Source organism: Ochotona princeps, chromosome 5, assembly GCF_030435755.1.
Source record: "Ochotona princeps isolate mOchPri1 chromosome 5, mOchPri1.hap1, whole genome shotgun sequence".
Taxonomy (NCBI): domain Eukaryota; kingdom Metazoa; phylum Chordata; class Mammalia; order Lagomorpha; family Ochotonidae; genus Ochotona; species Ochotona princeps.
In genome coordinates this window covers 49,150,418-49,168,345 of record NC_080836.1, presented here as the reverse complement: position 1 = coordinate 49,168,345, position 17,928 = coordinate 49,150,418, and the positions used below count along the sequence as shown (strand labels likewise).

Sequence of the window (17,928 nt, the reverse complement as noted above, 5' to 3'; positions counted from 1 at the left end):
ATGCACATAGAACATCTCCTCAGTGTCTTTCCAAAGGCTTTCTGTGACAGTGAGGTGCCAGAAGGTAGAGTGAGGGGATTAAGTGCATGTAAAAGTGAAAAAGGAGGGTCTCTGCTGTCATGTGTCACCAACCTAACCTGCAGGGCTGGAGTGAGTTAGACACAGCCTTCCTGAACAGCACAATCATTTTCTTTGTCTCTCTGCCTGCAACTTGCTGATGACCACAAAGAGTTTTAGAATATGCCTCCAAATAACCCAAGTAAAGCAAGCTAGCATCAGTTAATCATCTATTCTTGCATTTAGCACCCTAATGACTATTTTGGGAATCTTGGCAGATGACTCTGCAAGTCAGAAGCGAAGGCAATGGCATGCTGCCAGGAGGAGGGGCTGTAGGGTGCAGTCTCTGAGCTCCCTGTGATGGAAGGATCTCTTTCTGTTTGTGAGCATGTTAGAAATCTGTCAAGGGCATCCATGTGGGTTTACAGGGTCAGGCACTGAGCAGCTTTCTTTTTAACAGATGTTCATGGCTCAATTCTTCCCTAGAGAAAATGTCACTTTAGTAAGAAGCCTGTGTTCCAAATGGCAAATGCAGAAGTTTTCAGTTTTCTAAGTTGGAATGTTTGCCAATGGAAAATAATCCTGTGATGTGGCTGTTTGGAGCTATGGTCTGTGGAGTAATGAATCTCTCCCTCTCTCTCTCTCTCTCTCTTATGGATAAATTCATAGATATATCTCCTTTCAGGATTCTTGCTGAAGGGAAAGAAATGGTCTTGCTGTTTTCTGAAGACACAGGCAGCAATGAGCCTCTTAAATTGGTTTCTTGCCAGTCCCTCCTCTTCAGAAGCTTCTTTATCATAGTTTCCAGCCAAAACAGGCTGAATCCAGGAAGGCTGCTTCTGAACTCACATTCATCCCATATTAAAACAACCAGAAAAAGCTTTGAAGTGCTTGCTGCTTCATTCTCCAGCCCTTTCCCTTCTGTCCCCTTCTCATTCTGCAGCCAGCATTTCTGAGTGACGATGTCTCTGCCAGCAATCTTCTTGGCACACGTGGAACGGATGATGCACAAATCTTTACATGGATAACTCAATCTCAGAACAGTTCAGCGAGAGTTAGATTCTGGAGAGGGAAATAGCTTATTCCTGCTTTTCATCTACTTATATTCTAATTTACCTTTCAGGCTGCAAAGCAGGTCAATGTGTTTTCATTAGCAGTAATGAAGACTAACCAACAAATCAATAACCAATATGTGACTTAAATTTTAAAATAAACTCTACTTATCAAAGAAAGCTGAGATGGAAGATACATGGTTTCAGGTTCAATGTTTCACATGGGGCACCAATTAAGCAATAAGAATAATATAATAGATCATGTAATCAGTATTAGCATATCTTATTCTAACAAAACTAAAGTTGTAAAAAGTGACTTTAAAAAAAACTGTGGTGGCACCACTGTGTCTATGAGGAATTAACTAAGATTGAGCAAAGGCCTTCCCATACTTGGAAAAGGGAGGTGGAGAGCCCTCCCTCCATTGTGAATGAAGAAGTGATTCAGTCATCCCTAATTCCTCACCAGAGTGTCACTCCTGTTTCACATTCTGTGCTTCACCAGCAAGAGCCTCAGTCCAGGACCTGATAACTGCTGTTTTACACTCAAGCTTTATTAGTTTGTTTTTTTTTTTATAGACAGTCCCAAATTCACCCTACAGTTAGGTTGAATTTAAAATGGGCTACTGGCAAGTTGAAATATTTCAGATCAAAGTTTTTATTGCTGTCTAGCCAGCTCCCCTGCCCCCTTACTGATGGTCTTAGTTTCGGGGGGCTATAAACAGAGGAGAAATGGGAGGAGGAGATGGGGCCAGTGCCCTGGAAGAGGGTCCAGTCACCACTCACCATGGCCTAGGAAACACATCCCCCATGGAAGCTTTAGAATTCCTGTTCCCACTTGCTTCTTCATTTCCTGAGTGCACGTGTGTGTGTGCTCGTTAACATGTGTATGCACGTGCATGTGTGTGTGTGTAGGAGGAGGAAGATAGGGGTGTTGTGGTGGCAAGACCCAGATATACTGAAGAAAGACAGTTTTTAGAATGTTTTATCTGAGACACAGAATGTTCTACAGACTTCCACTGTATCACATAAACATTACTGTGGTTGTTCTGATTAAATGAGAGACAGTGAAGTGAGAACAAGGCCTGCACATTTAGACCTCCTCCTCATCCCAGTGATTATCCCACCCCCCACCCTGAGGGCTCCTTCTGCCCCCTTGAGCTGTTTGTGCTTGATGACAGCTGATGCTCCTTCCCACGGAGGACCCTCAGATTCTGTGCATGGAGCTGGAGCAGGACACCTGAGCATACTGGGATTCCCAGGGTGGTGCCCAGCACTGCCAACTCATGAACAGCATGCCCCTGAACAGTCTCAGTTGGACTGGCATCAACATGTGTGATCTTTTCCATTTTCCATTCTGTTAATTCAAATGGACAAGATTTCATACAGGCCACATGGAGTGTGAGAGCTGGCGTAAGAGGCCAAATCTAATACATACCTAAGACAGCTCTGAGCCAGGTTTGAGCCAGATTTGAAGGACAAGGGTGGACTGAATTTGTCTCCACTCATCCCACTGAGTCAAGTACTTTTTTTCAATATACAAGCTCATAGTGTGAGGCAGTGCCGCTAGATAGAATAGTTCAAGAGAGACTTTTAATAGAACAACACAAGAGGAAATGAAGTGGAAAGAAAGAAAGAAAGAAAGAAAGAAAGAAAGAAAGAAAGAAAGAAAGAAAGAAAGAAAGAAAGAAAGAAAGAAAGAAAGAAAGAAAGAAAGAAAGTTAGTTATGGGCATCAAAGGAGTTTGGAAAGAAAAATGAAGCCTTGATCATGAGTTGAGAAAGAAATAGTTGTGGATACAGGTGACTCCCAGATATTGGACTTGTTTGGTTGGGCAGTCAACACAATAAAATTACAAAAGAAGAACCAACTGTGCAGAAAAGCTAACAAACTGCTGGATATCCTGACTTTGCAATGCCATGGAACAGCCACATTGACACATCTAATGTAGTTTCAAATGAATCCCAGTTCACACTACAGTTAAGACATGTTGGCTGCTGATACACATTTTGCCATCCTTGCTCTGCAAGAGAGCTGAAGCTGTGGGAGTTTATATCACCCAGGGCAATGCTACAGTGGAAAAGGTGGGAATTTCTCAAAGATTCTCAAGAATTGAAATCCATTTTTTATTCCTGTTGACACTATCTGAAACAGATTATGGATGGAACAAATGGCCAAGCACACTTCCTTCTATTCATTTTTTAATGTCTAGAGTGGCAGTTCTTGCCTGGTAGTAAGCTTTTTTTTTTTTTTTAACAGAGAAACAATTGATTTTCCCATCAAGACCTGTTTAAATATTTGCTGTCATGGTGTAGGAAGCCAGATTCTTAGTTTCTGGGAAAGTGCAGTTGTCTCTTTAAATTTGAGCTGTGTGTGGAAGTGAACTCCAGGACTTTGTCACTAGGCATCTTGGGAGCTGCTGGTCAAATTGAGTTTGCAATAGCAAAAATGGAAACTCAAGTAACTAATTGGTCAAAACAACTAAGCATGGGTATGAATTGCAGAACATCCAAGCAAATAGTGTTTCAAAAACAGCTGTACTTTCCATCACCCCCAAATAGAGTAAATGCAAGGAGGCAGCTGAGCTTGGAAAAGAAGCATTTTCAGCTTGATTATGAAGCTGCCTCTTTTCTCCACCTGCTGATTCAGAAATCTGTGAGCAGATCTACCTTCCAATGGAATATACAAAGTGTCTGGAAATGTCAACCGCCAAGGACAGATGGTAAGACCCTATTACAAGGGTACAGGTGTAATAATTCTTGCTTTTATTTCTTCACTCAACCTACAAATGTTTACCAAGTACATTTTAGCTGATATGTGCCCCTAATCTCAGATCCAATATACTCATTTCTTTCATTATGCCAGCTGCTGGATTAACCTGTGATTTTCTGTCTTAACCTTCATTGGAAATGTGGGCTGTATGTATGGCCATATGCATGGCAGGATTACAATTTTATTAGTCTTGTGAGATTTACCTTTTTCAAAAAATATTTATTTAGTTTATTTGAGAGGCATCTGTCTATATATACATATATGTCTATATATATGTTCTGGATATATATGTGAACATATATATCTAGACATAAAGATACGTATTCACACACACATATATAGATATATATGTACACATACACACACACAAGGCAGAATAGAGAGACAGATCCATCCATTGACTCACCCTAAAAACCATCACATCAGCTGGGGCTGTTCCAAGCCAAAACCAGGAGCCAGGTGCTTCATCTAGGTCTCCCCCATGGATCCAGAGCCCAGGGACCCAGACACTTTTTTTCTGCTGCTTTCTTGAGTGTATTACCAGGAAGCTGGATTGGACATGGAGCAGCCAGAGCCTGAACTGGCACTGATTTTGGAACCTGGTGTTGCAGATCACTTAACCCATTATACCACAATGCCAACCCCTAAATTTGTTTTATGGTGTTATTCTTATCTCCAATCCTAACAGGAGAGTTCCTTTTGAAAAAACAAATTAAAAATAAAACAACACAACGGAAAAGGTAGGAGTCATTGATGCAACCGTATTGAACCCATGCATTTATGAAGAAATAAAGCCTGACCTAACTTAAGTATGGTTGGTGAGAGCCAGCCTTTTATCTGATGTACGTGTAGGCCAGCAATTTTGAATTTACAGAGTGAGGAAATAGCAAGGCCAGCTGAAGTATAACCATTCACCCTTGTGATAAGCTTATAATGTGGGCTTCATTCCAACATGACAGGAAGAAGTAGTGACCTCAAAATCACACGATTCTCTCAAAAGAAAAATTACCCAAAGCTAGCAAGGGAGGTGTCCTCTGTCTGTAGCTGCTGGCATGCAGGAACACAGTAAGACAACATGCTATGCATTCATAGCCTAACCAAGTGTTTGTGTCCAGTGGAAAACAGGTCTCCCCACAGGCCACCTCTTGAATGTGAGCACACATCTCCAGGATTAGCTTCATGATCAAGAGCTGATGAGGAGTGTGGAGGGAGAACAAGGAATCTTAAGGATTTGGGGACATTATAATTGTATGTGTATCAGAATCAACATAAACCAGTGACTGATGGCACTTGAGTTAAGGGTATATTATATGCCCTTAATTTAATTATATAAACAATTCAATTGTACAAGGTTAGATTTACAAAGTGTTTCACAAAGCATTTATTGTACAAATGACCTAATATCTAGTGTAATTTTTCTTCATCTAGGGAGAATGTGAGTTTTATTCTTTGTATATTTGCTTTTCCCAGGGATGCTCTGGCAATTTTGCTAACCAATAGCACTGCTTTTTTAGGAGGGAAAGCCATGGAGGGAGCTGTCTTCAGCTCCTCAGCCTGTTCTGCCCTGTAACTGTGCAAACGGAGGCTTTTACACATTTCCAGGCCAGGGTAGGTGATGGCCACAGTGAGACACAGACGAGGAACGAAGGTGCTGTACGGAGAATGTAGATTCGTCTGTGGTAGGGTGGAGATGTGGGGAGCTGATGTGAACAGGGGAGAAACAAGGAAACAGTCTTTCAAGCAGTGATGCCCCCAGGTTTTTCAGTGAACTGTTGAGCCTCTTTAGGAGCAGGCATTGTTTTCCACCGTCTTCAAAGCTCTCTACCAGGCAGTAGCTGAACTCTAAGACACCAAATCCCCAAGGACCAGATGAGAGCAACACAGGTCACGTGCTTAGCTAATGTGTACAGATTCTTCCTGTTCACAAGCCGGAAATGTTTGCTAATCTAGGTCCTGAGTAGAGTTTTCAAAGAATAGCTAGCTGGTCTTATTTAAATAATGTCCTTTGAGACAGATATAGACATATTTCTTATGGAAGAAAGTCCTTCCTAAATGGGTCCTCTCCCTTTCTCTTTTATGGACTTTGATGAATTTGGCTGTTAAAATTTCATATTTAAAGATTTTTTCCCCCAGGCCCAGCATGATGATTCAATTGGCTAAATCCTTGCTTTGCAAGTACTGTGATCCTATATGCCAGTTCATGTCTCAGCCACTCCACTTCCCATCCAGCTCCCTGCTTGTGGCCTGGGAAAGCAGTAGAGGATAGCCCAAACACTCGGGATGCTGTAACCACTTAGGAGACCTGAAGGAAGCTTCTGGCTCCTGGCTTCAGATTGGCTCAGCTCTGGCTGTTGTGACCATTTGGGTGTGAGCCAGAGGATGGAAGATCTTTCTAAAATCTACATTTAAAAATAAATCTTAAAACAAAACTGCTAGTGCTTTCCCATATCCTTCGTTTGGACCTCATTTATTGGTTCTGATACAGCTAATCTTTGGTCTTGACATACTAGTATAGGATTCACTTAACCCACAGCATCAATTGCTTCTGAAACATGAGCATTATTTTAAATGTGGGATAGTTTAGTTTATAAGAACAATCTCTTCTCAAGATCTCTTTAGAAGTGTTTATTATAGAGCTAAATAGGGGCAGGGGAAAGGCCTAATACCTGCCCTATGCCCTTAGTCAGTCCTTGGGTTCTCTAATTTTAAGTGGGGTGTTTCGTGCCATTCTTGACTGAGTTAAGAGAGCACGTTTTAGCTCAGGGAACAAATTCATACACAGCCACACCTGGTGTTAAGAGCAAAGCATATAGAAAGGGTGTGGCTTTACATCCACCCTTGCTTTCAGCCATCAGACATTCAGCAAAGAGGTCCGAGAGGCCAGGTTCAAATTGCTGATAAGGAAGGCATAGCCTCTGCTTCTGCAGGGGACACACAACTGTACACTAATAGTCACTGTGGGTTGAACAGTATAATGGCAAGCACTGTACTACATCATTGTATTGTTTCTACATCAGATACAGCAGCAGGGGATGAACTCAGACTGTGGAAGCAGAATACGCTTGGCTGAGGCTTTCCAAGCAGAATTACTTCTTGTTACTCCTTGGTTTTTATGGTACTCAATTGAGAAACATATAAGAGAAGAGAATCACTCTTAAAATCAGTCTCTAGAGAACTGAAACACCGCATCATATTCTGGAAAGTGGGACAGCCTGCAACCTTGCCTCCACTCACATCACTTGTAGCAACTGCAAAAGAAGAGCCGTTGATTGTAAATTACAGTTTGTACCTTTGCTGAAGAATGGATGTGACCTGCTTGCAGAAATTCTCTCCATTTTGAGAAAACTCCTTTAGGTTCTTGTATACTTTGTTATACTGGAAACAAACAGATAATGAACAGCAGGGTTAGGAGCACTTGCAAAGGCAGCTGCAGAAATACATTTGGCTTGCTAACGGAATGGTGGCATTGGAAATGACTGTGCAGCGACAAGGATGTGCCTCTTTTGCACGAATTGTCCAAGTCAAGGTGAAACCTCTTCCAACTGGATTTCAAACTTCTGGAGGCACTGTCAGATAAAGCTGGTTTGTATGTTTCTCCCCAAGGCCAAATACAAGCAACTCAGAAGGGCATGCTCTTGGAGTCTGGTTTCTTGCACTATTGTTGTTCCCAGAAAGGTCGAAAGCACAACCTGAAGGACTCCATCTAACCATTTTGTACCTCGACTTGAACATCTTGAAACAATATTCACAGGGCTCAAGACACACTATTAAAGCAAGCTTTTCTTGGCTAGATATAAAATTGTAAATGAATAACTTAGCAATAAAATGTTGCCCTTGTCCCCTCTATGTCTCAAATCCAGTGACAGAGATCTTGTAAGTTTCACAATTAATTTGGTTGAACCAAACCTTTTATGTAACTAAATTTTTATAAATTCATTCGTATATGATTTAGTCTGAGGACCCAAAAATTTCAAGTAAAAAAAAAAACTTATCATTTGATTTATTCCTCCACCATGTCATTCTGAATATTGTATCTGTAAACTTCGAAATTGATGACCTCAGAGTTTTAAACATCCAAGTGGACAGGGCAAGTGTCAGCTGATTCTGCAGCTTTCTCTGACACGAGGCAGGTGAATTAGATGGTGGATCATCCCATACGTACTCTCTCATAATTTCCAACTGTTAGAGGCAACAACAGATTGCATTTTTTTAAATGAATGAGATTCTGCAAGTTGCGTCAAAATGGCTAGAGAACATCATGTTGAATTAAATAAGCCAGACACACACAGGAGACAAATTCCACATGCCTTTCTTCATTTTGGGGAGCTAAAAGTTAGAAAGCAAAAATTGAAAACAAAAAAAAAAAGAATGGAATGCCTGTATATCAGTTTTGTTGAGTTATAGTCTGTCAAACTTTTCTTTAAATCTGTGTCAAAAGAATTGTTAAAAGTTACATTTTTCTATAGCTTTAATGTTTCTGTGTCTGTTTGGAAATTTACTTGAATGAAGTTGAACATCTTTTCAATGTATTTAGCCCTTGCCTATTTTCCTGTTGAACTGTCATTTTTTTTTTTTTTTTTGCATCTTATTTGCTGATCTCTTTATTTGGTGGCACATTAAACCTTTGGCCATCATGTGAACTAAAAACATGTTGTCTTAAAAATAGTAAGTAAAATATTAAGTTGAAGCAAATAAAATGCTCACCAGAACTTACCTAGTACATCTATAAGAGGAGAAAGGAGACCTAACTAGGGTTGTATCATTCCTAGAGGATAAGTTCATTCTACGGGGAATAGAAAACAGAAAACTTGGCTGCCAAATATCACAGCTTTCTGTATTAAACTGGGAGGAAAGACAGAATACTGCACGAGGATGAGAGAATTTAGAGTACTTAAGGCTGTTACCACATCCTAGGTATTATATTATTCCAGTTCTGTGCATAGGGGCCTGGGTCAGGTCATGTCTTTACATGCTTCTTCCTCTCTGGCCCCAAGCTCTCTAATTCTGCACTAGCACCATATACAGCGGCTATTGGGCTTCCTGGTCCCCGAAGGTGTTCATGCATGTGGCTGTGCCTGCTACATGGGACACTCACTAAGCGGGAGGTGCTCTGCCTTTTGCCTTTGTCAGCAATCTCCAGCGAATCCTGGAGACACAGGAGCACACACTTAGATTATACTGCTAGAGAAGAAAAGAGCCTGGGTTCATAGCGGCCATGCCGACAAGTCCTGAGTCCTCTGTGTTGAACTTAATTTTATGTGTGAGAGAGATACAGGGGACTTTAGAAAGACATTCTTGTTTTGGATTTTCCCATGTGCAGCTGAACAGTCTTTTAATCTTTGTTTCAAATTGTGAAACATACCAGCATCATAAAATAGTCATGATACAGAAATTAATGATACACATTATGTGCTTACAACTAAAAACTCAGAGGTATTAACATTTCATTCTGCTTTCAACCAGCTGTTCTTTTTCTTCTTATATTTTCCTTGGCTATTCTTGGGTATTCGTTCTCCCATACAACCATTTCTCTAATTACAATTTTTAAAAATCTCTATTGGGGTCTTAACTGGAATTATATTACACATACATCCATCTGGAGAAACTGACTTTTGAACTGATTTTTTATTTAGAGTTCCCATATAAGCAATGTTGTAAGTCTTCATTCATCAAAATCTTATTCAGTGATTTTTCTCTGTAAGTTCTGTTGTTCTCATATTTTGTTTAGTTAGAAATATCCAATAATATTAAGCTGAATAACAACAACAATGAAAAACCATAAGATCCTGGGCAAGAGAAAGATAGGAATGCAAATTTGCAGAGTAAGTGTTTTCTGTGTCCACAAGATCAGGCTAGGGCTGGGGCTGGGAGAAGGCAAAGTATAGAGTGGTAGATAGTCCATCTGGAGAACTGCAAGTGAAAGAAACAAGCTGTCTTTGTCCTGAGGGAAAGAACCGCACAGCCCACAATGCCTGGAAACAGTTGTGAGTGAGGAAGAAGAGTAGGGAGGGAAATTGGAAGATAAGTGTGCAAACAGGCAAGACTTGTCTAAGTGAGATTTTTTTTCTATGTGCTTGGGATGCAGGGGCATTTCCATTTCTAAACTTATCAGGCCATTAAAATTCCCTAAGAACCTTGTTTTATTTAGCCTCAAGTGGTCTGGTGTTCAGAAAGCAGATCACCCTGAAAGTATAAACCAAACTGAAAACAGCTGCCTTCTGTGGCCCTGGTGTAGCATGTGCTGGTCTCCCCAAATACATTCAAGCTCCACTGTCTAAAGTAAAGGGTGGCTCAGTAAACACACACAGTTTATGGCATCAATTGACCTTGGGGCTGCCAGTCCTAGATTTTGCCAGATGGTCTTCAACCATTTAATAATTTTTCCCATACGCAGAAAATATCTGCACAGGAACAGCATGGTAAATGGACAAAGTTGCTCTGGAAAGAGGCAATAGGCTCTTGGCTCTTCCTCCCTATCAGGTTAAGGGCTGAGTGGCTTTGTGTTTCAGGGACATGTGTAACTCATTCTTGGAACTCCAGGAGACTCAGGCTCCTGTGAGTTGGGAAGCTTCTCAATACAGGAGGTTGCTGTAGTTTAATGATAACAGAAAGAAGTTCTGCTTCTTCCATCAAAGAAAAGAATCTTTGTCTTTGACACCCTGTTCAGTGTGCTGTAAATTCCCTGCTATAAAGGTGCCATCAATAAATCATAGCTAAGAGTGTCCCATGACCTTAGCGTAACTCCTTACTTGAAAGCAATGATTCTATGCCTTCCTTCACGTGCCATCTATGCATATATGAAAACCCCAAAGCAGACTTTCCTAAATGCTAAAACAGACCCCAAAGACTATCTGATCCAGCATGCATGTTTGTGTCCACATCATTAGAGAATTGTGCACTACATCTGCTTTGAGAGAATGAAATCTCTCAGCCTTGACTTTGTCTCCTTTGTTCGTAGCCTGTTTGCAAACCCAGAGATCTTGGAGGGGTTCAGGAGCATGGTTGGAAACCATGACACTCCTATCCCTTTGTTTATGCTTATGGGCCAAAGAGCTCAACACAGGGCCCAGCACAGTGGCCTAGAGGCTAAAGTCCTCGCCTTGAATGCCCCGGGATCCCATATGGGCACCGGTTCTAATCCCAGCAGCTCCACTTCCCATCCAGCTCCCTGCTTGTGGCCTGGGAAAGCAGTCGAGGACGGCCCAAAGCTTTGGGACCCTGCACCCGTGTGGGAGACCCGGAAAGACGTTCCAGGTTCCGGCTTCGGATAGGCATAGCACCGGCCGTTGTGGCTCACTTGGGGAGTGAATCATTGGACGGAAGATCTTCTCTGTCTCTCCTCCTCTGTATATCTGACTTTGTAATAAAAAATAAATAAATCTTTAAAAAAAAGAGCTCAACACAATCCCAATAGGCAGGGACAGGACTGTGATTAGTAATGGTCAACAAGCAAATTGATTTCAGAACCAAGTATGTTTATAACTGACTAATCAGTGTAATCACTAATAGTAACCTTTATGTGTTATGAGCAATATGTTTGTCTATGTAACATAAACAGCACAAGAAGAAAGCTTTGCTGTGGTCCAAATTGTGGGAAAGGAAAATTTTTAGTGTCCTTTTCCTACCCATTGTATTTTTGAATAGTCCATCCTTTCCCAAATATCCATGCTAGGAAATAATCTAATACTGATAGTATATCTGAAGAGGAATTTATATGAATATCTTGCTTCTTTCTGGGAACCTTAACTACTATGAGAAAAATGGTATGACTTCCCCCTTCCCCTGCTTTTAAAGAGCCTTCACGCTGCTGGTGGGAATGTTGGGACTTTTCTGAGTCTCTAAAAAAATTCTCACATACAACACTCGTCTACACAGATATTTGTTGTTCTGTCATTGGAAAATATTTCTATCCAGCACTCAGAGAAACTGCGCTGCATTCATACTGCCATTTCAAAAAGCAATGCAGGCAATCACCATATGAAATGATTAGATAGGTGGCTGGCAAACAATATCAAATGTTTAGATCAAGCTTGGTCTAGACTTTCCTTTTGACTTTCACAGTTCAAATGCCTTAGAAGCCTATTAAACATTAAACTAATGTTAAATAAGCAATGGTACTCTTTTTCAGTATAATTGAATGCACTTTTGTTGGATGCCTTTCCTATATTAGGCACAGGTTTCATGGAAATTCTGATTCACAGGGGAATGTTATTTTAAAACGTGCCCCTCTCTTGGATTATGTGTATCTATTAGCCATCTGTGTAATATTTGTGCTTCACATGGCAGGTGGTAATAGATTACATGATACAGAACCTTAAAAACATGATCTGTATTCTATATGAGTACTGATTCAAGTCTTAGCTGCGTTACCTGTCATCTACCTCCCTGTTAATGCACCTGGCAAAGCAAAGAAGAGGGCCCAAGTACGTAGGACTCTGCCATTTATGTGGGAGGCCCAGATGAAACTCTTGGCTCCTGGCTTTGCCATGGCTCAGCCTCAGCTGTTGAGGTCATTTGTGGAAAGAACCAGTGAATATAAGATCTCTCTCTCTCTCTCTCTGTCTCTCTCTCTCTGTCTAACCCTGACTTTCAAATAAATGTACATAGTAATCTTAAATAAATAAATAAACAAATAGAAAAGCATAGCCTACCCTACCCTCTCCTTCTCTAACTTGTCATAAAAGCAAATAGAGGTCATAGGGCCTGGGACACATCTTGCTAATATACACTGGGGGCTCTGTGGACTCCCTTAATCGTAGCCAACCTTAACCTGCCTCTTCTGCTCCTTTTCCCATAGGAACCAGGAACTGTGACTCAGTGTCTTCCTGGTGAGAGTCAGCAACTATTTACCCAATTGAGCTGCCAAGATGGCAAGCTCAGGTTGGTGTCTGAACCAGGTTACCGGTTTAAGAAGCAGCCTGGTGCTGCTTCAATATCTGATGCTGATGCCAGGCCAGAAGGGAATGACCATGTGTAACCCCACATGTCCACTTAGGGCTTTCCATCTGGATCCTAACAGAAAAAGTAAAGCTGTGTTTGTGGTTTGTTGCTTGTTCTTGATTTCTAGTGGGTTATTTCTTTGGAGAGCACTTGCTTTTTTTTTTTTTTTTTCTAAGATTAGATTATTTCTTTGGGTAAATTTGATCTTATTTTCTTGCATATAGATTTGAGGATTTTTTATGGCATATTTTTGGGTTTAGAAGCTAAGCTCACAGGCATGCAGCTTCAGAGCCAATTCCCTTTTCTTGTCAAATCCAGAACTTTAGGAAATCTTTCTCAAAAAGCCCTGAAATTCTCAGTATTAGTTAAAGCCCCTACATAGCATCTAGGCAATCTTCATACTATCCTGGTGACGATAATTTGAAAGCAGATGTTAATCTGGCTGTTTGGGGTTAAAGGCCCTGCTATCTGCCCATTTTGTCTATTGGTACATGAATTAAAGAGAGTTAAACATTTTTCTTTTCTGGTACCAGTGATTCTGATGATTCTGTTATTGAACCCTCTTTCACCTGGGATAACATTTTTAAATTCATGAGATAAAATAATACAAAATTGCAGAAGAAATGAATTATACTGTTGTATATTTATGGAAACATCTTTTAAAAAATTGTGACATTGTGTGTTTTTTATTACCATACTAAATAAAAAGTGTTAAGAATTTACAAAATTTCTACTTTAGCCTGAAGATAAGCAATATATTTTTAGATATGTACAGCAGCTATGCAGCTATGTAATAATATCTGTAATTTTCATTTGTTACAATGTAACAGACAATGTTACTAGCATTGAGGTTTGTGGCCCATATTCAGAATTGAAGGAAATGCTGAATTTTATATGGACACTTGGGAAGTAAATCAGCAGATGGCAAATCTCTCTCTCTCTCTCTCTCTCTTTGCTCTTCATATGGATAAAAATAAACAATTTACTGCTTATTTAAAGTATTTCATTTCTAAAGCATATTTTAAAGAGTGAATGTAAATAGAGATGTGTTTCCTATTGATGGAAGCTCATGTGACTCGCTGAGTTCCATACACGGAGAACAGGTTAAGAACTGTAGCTAAGACTTTATGGATTGTGTTTTGAGTAACCCCAAGGACTCTCAGAATGGGCATTTTACACATAGTTAAAGCGTCGGGTTCTTTTATGAGACTATTAAGTGTTTCATGAAGCTTTCACTTGCAATGCCTTTCCTTGTTTTATTATGTTCCCTAACTGCAGCTTCATCTTCACACAGCATTGTTCTCTAAGTACAAGTTAGGACGGTGGCAGGAAATAACCTTGATGGAGATGAAACAATAGCAAATAAATATTCTGTGACTTTAGAGAATTTAGAAACCCAGGCTGAGGGCATATCCGCTGCCTTTTGATTCCTGGACACCTTGGGCGGCAATGGGTGTGCAGCAATGACCTTGAGAACGGTGAACAAGGATGGGAGTCCAGGGGGCAAAGGAACACTCAGCACAGCAGGGGCGGAGCCTTCCACTGACCCTATGATGTACTGCCCAGGGGCTGTTGAAAGGTCGTGATCTGAGTATTAACCTCCCGGCCTGTAAACAAGATGTTAAGTTTCTAATTCCTCTTCTTGCCTTCCTCTCTCCTCAGTTCCTTCTCTGTCTCTGTCATATCCTTCTCATCTCTCATTCACTCTTGTTTCTTCATATAACTTTAGTCTCTCTCTCTCTCTCTCTCTCTCTCTCTCTCTCTTCTGTCTAATTCACTTGTTCTTGGCTTTATTCTTTGGTGATGCTTGATGCAAATTTCCTTCCAACTTTGCCTTACAGCACCAACTCTATACAGTATCATCCAGCCTTTAGAGTTGGGAGAGAAGAGCATTTAACTATTTAGCAAGGACCAGACTCAAAGAGAAAAATAAATCAGCTAACAAAGAAATAAACTCTAAAAGAGATATTTTTAGAAAGTGCTACAGACTTGCCAAGGATAAAAGATTGAGAATTGAGATAACTAAAAAATGTTACTCCTAGATCTGTATGCAACCATATTGTTAAAATTTGTTTTCACATTAAGCACATATTATTTTTTTATTGAGAAAGTAACAGTTGGTCTAACTGGTTGCTATGTTTTATCGTTACTATTACTACCCATTTGGGAATTCATCTCAGTTTCTCTGATTCTTAAGCTCAACCTGTGGAATAGCAGCCATAATTCCATCTACTCTAAACATGTGCTTTCCTTATGCATTAAGTGAATAAAAGGAAACCAATAATGTCCTGCTGATCTTTGGCTTTATAGCCATTATTGTAGCTTTCATTTATCTACCTCATCAGTTTATTTTTTCTAAAGACAAGTACATAAGGGATGACTGTAACCCTTTGTTATCACCATTTGTTAGGACAAGAAACTAGCAGTTTCTTGATTACTTTGTTTTCAAAGCAAATATCTCCCCTGCTTGTGTCTCTGGTTCTCTAGATAGCGTCTCCCCGCATGCTGCTGACCGCCACACAGTGTCTTTGAACTTTTGGCCAAGCTTCTATTTCTGGCAATGCTCACAAGACTGGAATTCAGCATGCTGGGGAACGGTCTGAGGGTTACCAGCAAGTGGGAAGTCGGCCCTTCCTCAGGCAGGTTCACTGAGGTGACAGCCACTGCAGGCTGGACAAAGCAGGAGTTTGAGCTTCCTGCTGCTGGTAAACCAGGGGGAGAGCCCTCACACAGCCAACGGTACAAACAATTCACCCTCCATTCTGCGGCAAGCCTGCCTGACAGCCACTGCAGGTGGACAGAGTGGGGACTTGTTCTTTCTTCCCCCCTAGGACTTGTAGTCCTTGACTCAAACAATATGCCTGACAAAAACAGTCCTCCTTAACTTCATTCTCAAAGCCGAACATTGGCTGATGACCCTCTGTGGGCTTTTGTATCTGTCTCCTCCACACAGGATACTGGCACCGTTGGTAAATGCCTTAGGAATGTTTTCCAAACAGCCACTATCTGGTTCCAAATACCATGCTCTATCTGCTTAAATATTTTCCCAGAACACGGGAGTGAGAGATGGCCGTTGCCTGCCCTGTCTGGTCTTGGGAAAGGCTCAATTATTCAACCAAAGAAAACTCCAGCTTTTGTAGCACAGTCAGTATCCAAACATCTTAGCTTGTGAGCGGCTCAAATCCATTCATATTCACATCTGCCCCCATGCTCCCTCTCATACCCAGCCACATGGCTCACTTTGTCACTCACCGAGCAGTTTGCCAGCGGGTCCCTCATGTTGCAGTAGTTTTTGTCTCTGTCCTTTTTTCTCCAACACAGCCTTCTGGATGCAGCAACCAAGGTCGGGTGTGGCGTTGACTTCCGGGATTCAAAGGCCCGGTGTACGTCAGTCCTTGTCAAATAGACCAAGGAGGAAGTCCCAGCCCTGGACTTTCATCCAGTTTGTTTCCTGAAAAAGCAAAGAGCTGCTCTGGGTCCAACGAGCCAGCAGGAGACAGACAGCAAGACTTGTGTAAAGTCTGACCGAGTGGGACACTCAGGCCTGAACAGGGTGGCTTGACAAGCAGGTGAGAGAGGCTGGGAGGTGCCCCGGGAAGCCTGGTCGTAAGGGTGACAGTGGCAGGGGTGCATTCATGATCTCTTCACCTTCAGGGTTTATCACGCTGTGTATATTCTGTATTTCATGGCTTATCAGTCTGGTGTGGATCCAGACAGACACTCCTCATTCAGAGTTGGTTCATTCCCAGAGAATGCAAGCAGGTGCCTGTGAGCCTGTCTTTGGTATGAAGGCACAACCAAAAGTATGAGGGAAATGACCTGAGAGCATACTTAAAATCTGGTGCAAAAATGTTTGCAATCATGCATTTTTGACATAATATGAATTTCCATGAAATTTTTAAAGCCCCCCTCACATATATTAATTGTTTATTTACATTTTTCTTCTTTTAAATATGTTTTAGTTTTTATTTGAAGGCTAGATTTACAGAGAGAAGAGATAGAGAAAGATCTTCCATCCATTAGCTCACTCCCCAAATAGCAACAACAGCCAGAGTTGAAGCCAGGAGCCTGGAACTTTTTCAGAGTCTCCCACATGGGTGCAGGGTCCCAAGGCTGTGAGACATCCTCCATTGTCTTCCTAGGCCATAAGCAGCGGCTGGAATGGAAGTGGAGCAGCCCAGACAGAAACTGGTGCCCATATGGGATGCCGACATGCAAGGTGGAATATTAGCCAGTTAAGCCAGTGTACCAACCCTATTTGCCTTTTCATTTTCTCTTTGGGACATGATAATTCATTTTGGGGGTAAAGGAATCTTCTCCCCTAACCCCTGCTTCCCTCTCCTGGCATGAAAGTAATATTGAGGAGCAGCAGAATAAAGCATTCAAAACATACCAAAATCAGCATGACCTACCTTCCCCTGGTCTGGAAATGACCCAAGCCAGGAGACAGGACCTCCACTGCCTGAATCAGAGAGGGGCAGGGTGGGCTGGAGTGGGAGAGGGAGACAAGGAGACATACTCCCATTCTGTTCTTGCCAACCCTGGGACCACTGGAAGCAGTGAGGAATCTGCTGGGAGCTGGATAGTTGACTTACAGATAGCCCTGCATTTTAAGAAGCGAGAGAGGGAGGCAGAGGGAGAGAGACAGAAAGAGAAGAGAGAAAGATGGTGGCCCCTTCCCCAATGTAAAGATATCTATATACTTTATCTATGTAGAATCTATCCAAACATAGTTCATTAAATGAGCTTTTTAAAAAAAAAACAAAAACCTTTATAACACCTGTTTCTTTAGACTTCTGTGTTTTTAAATTAAAGCCAAGAAAAACCTCCACTCTGCCCAACCGTAAGGCCAAGGCCAGAATTCTTAGTTCCTTTGCACAGCCTTTGGCCAGGGATAGTCATTTGGACAATTGGACCCACCTCCGTTTTCCTAGCTGATGCTCTGCATACAGTAGGCGCTCACAGGTGGAGTGCTGCTTCATTAAAGGATGGGGGGTGAGAGGCCTGCGTCTTAGGAGGTAGGGGTCATTGGCCCCCAGCCAGCTGTCTTCTCATGTTTACATTTGATGTAGGTGTGAAAGGGGGCTGGGGAGACCTAATTCTGAGGGTC

The 17,928-nt window shown here is 41.5% G+C and overlaps 1 protein-coding gene across 1 annotated transcript in view; it reads right to left on the bottom strand.

Moving 5' to 3' along the window:
* The window catches only part of NOSTRIN (nitric oxide synthase trafficking), a 57,020-nt gene extending 40,849 nt beyond the window's left edge, over nt 1-16,171 (bottom strand). The window contains exons 1-2 of the mRNA XM_004577321.3: nt 16,071-16,171; nt 7,168-7,253 (exon numbers count right to left, since the gene is read on the bottom strand). Coding sequence (XP_004577378.2) covers nt 7,168-7,253; nt 16,071-16,097 — 113 coding nt within the window. The 5' untranslated portion in view covers nt 16,098-16,171. The remainder of the gene's footprint in view (nt 1-7,167; nt 7,254-16,070) is intronic.
* Nucleotides 16,172-17,928: the final 1,757 nt, after the last annotated feature.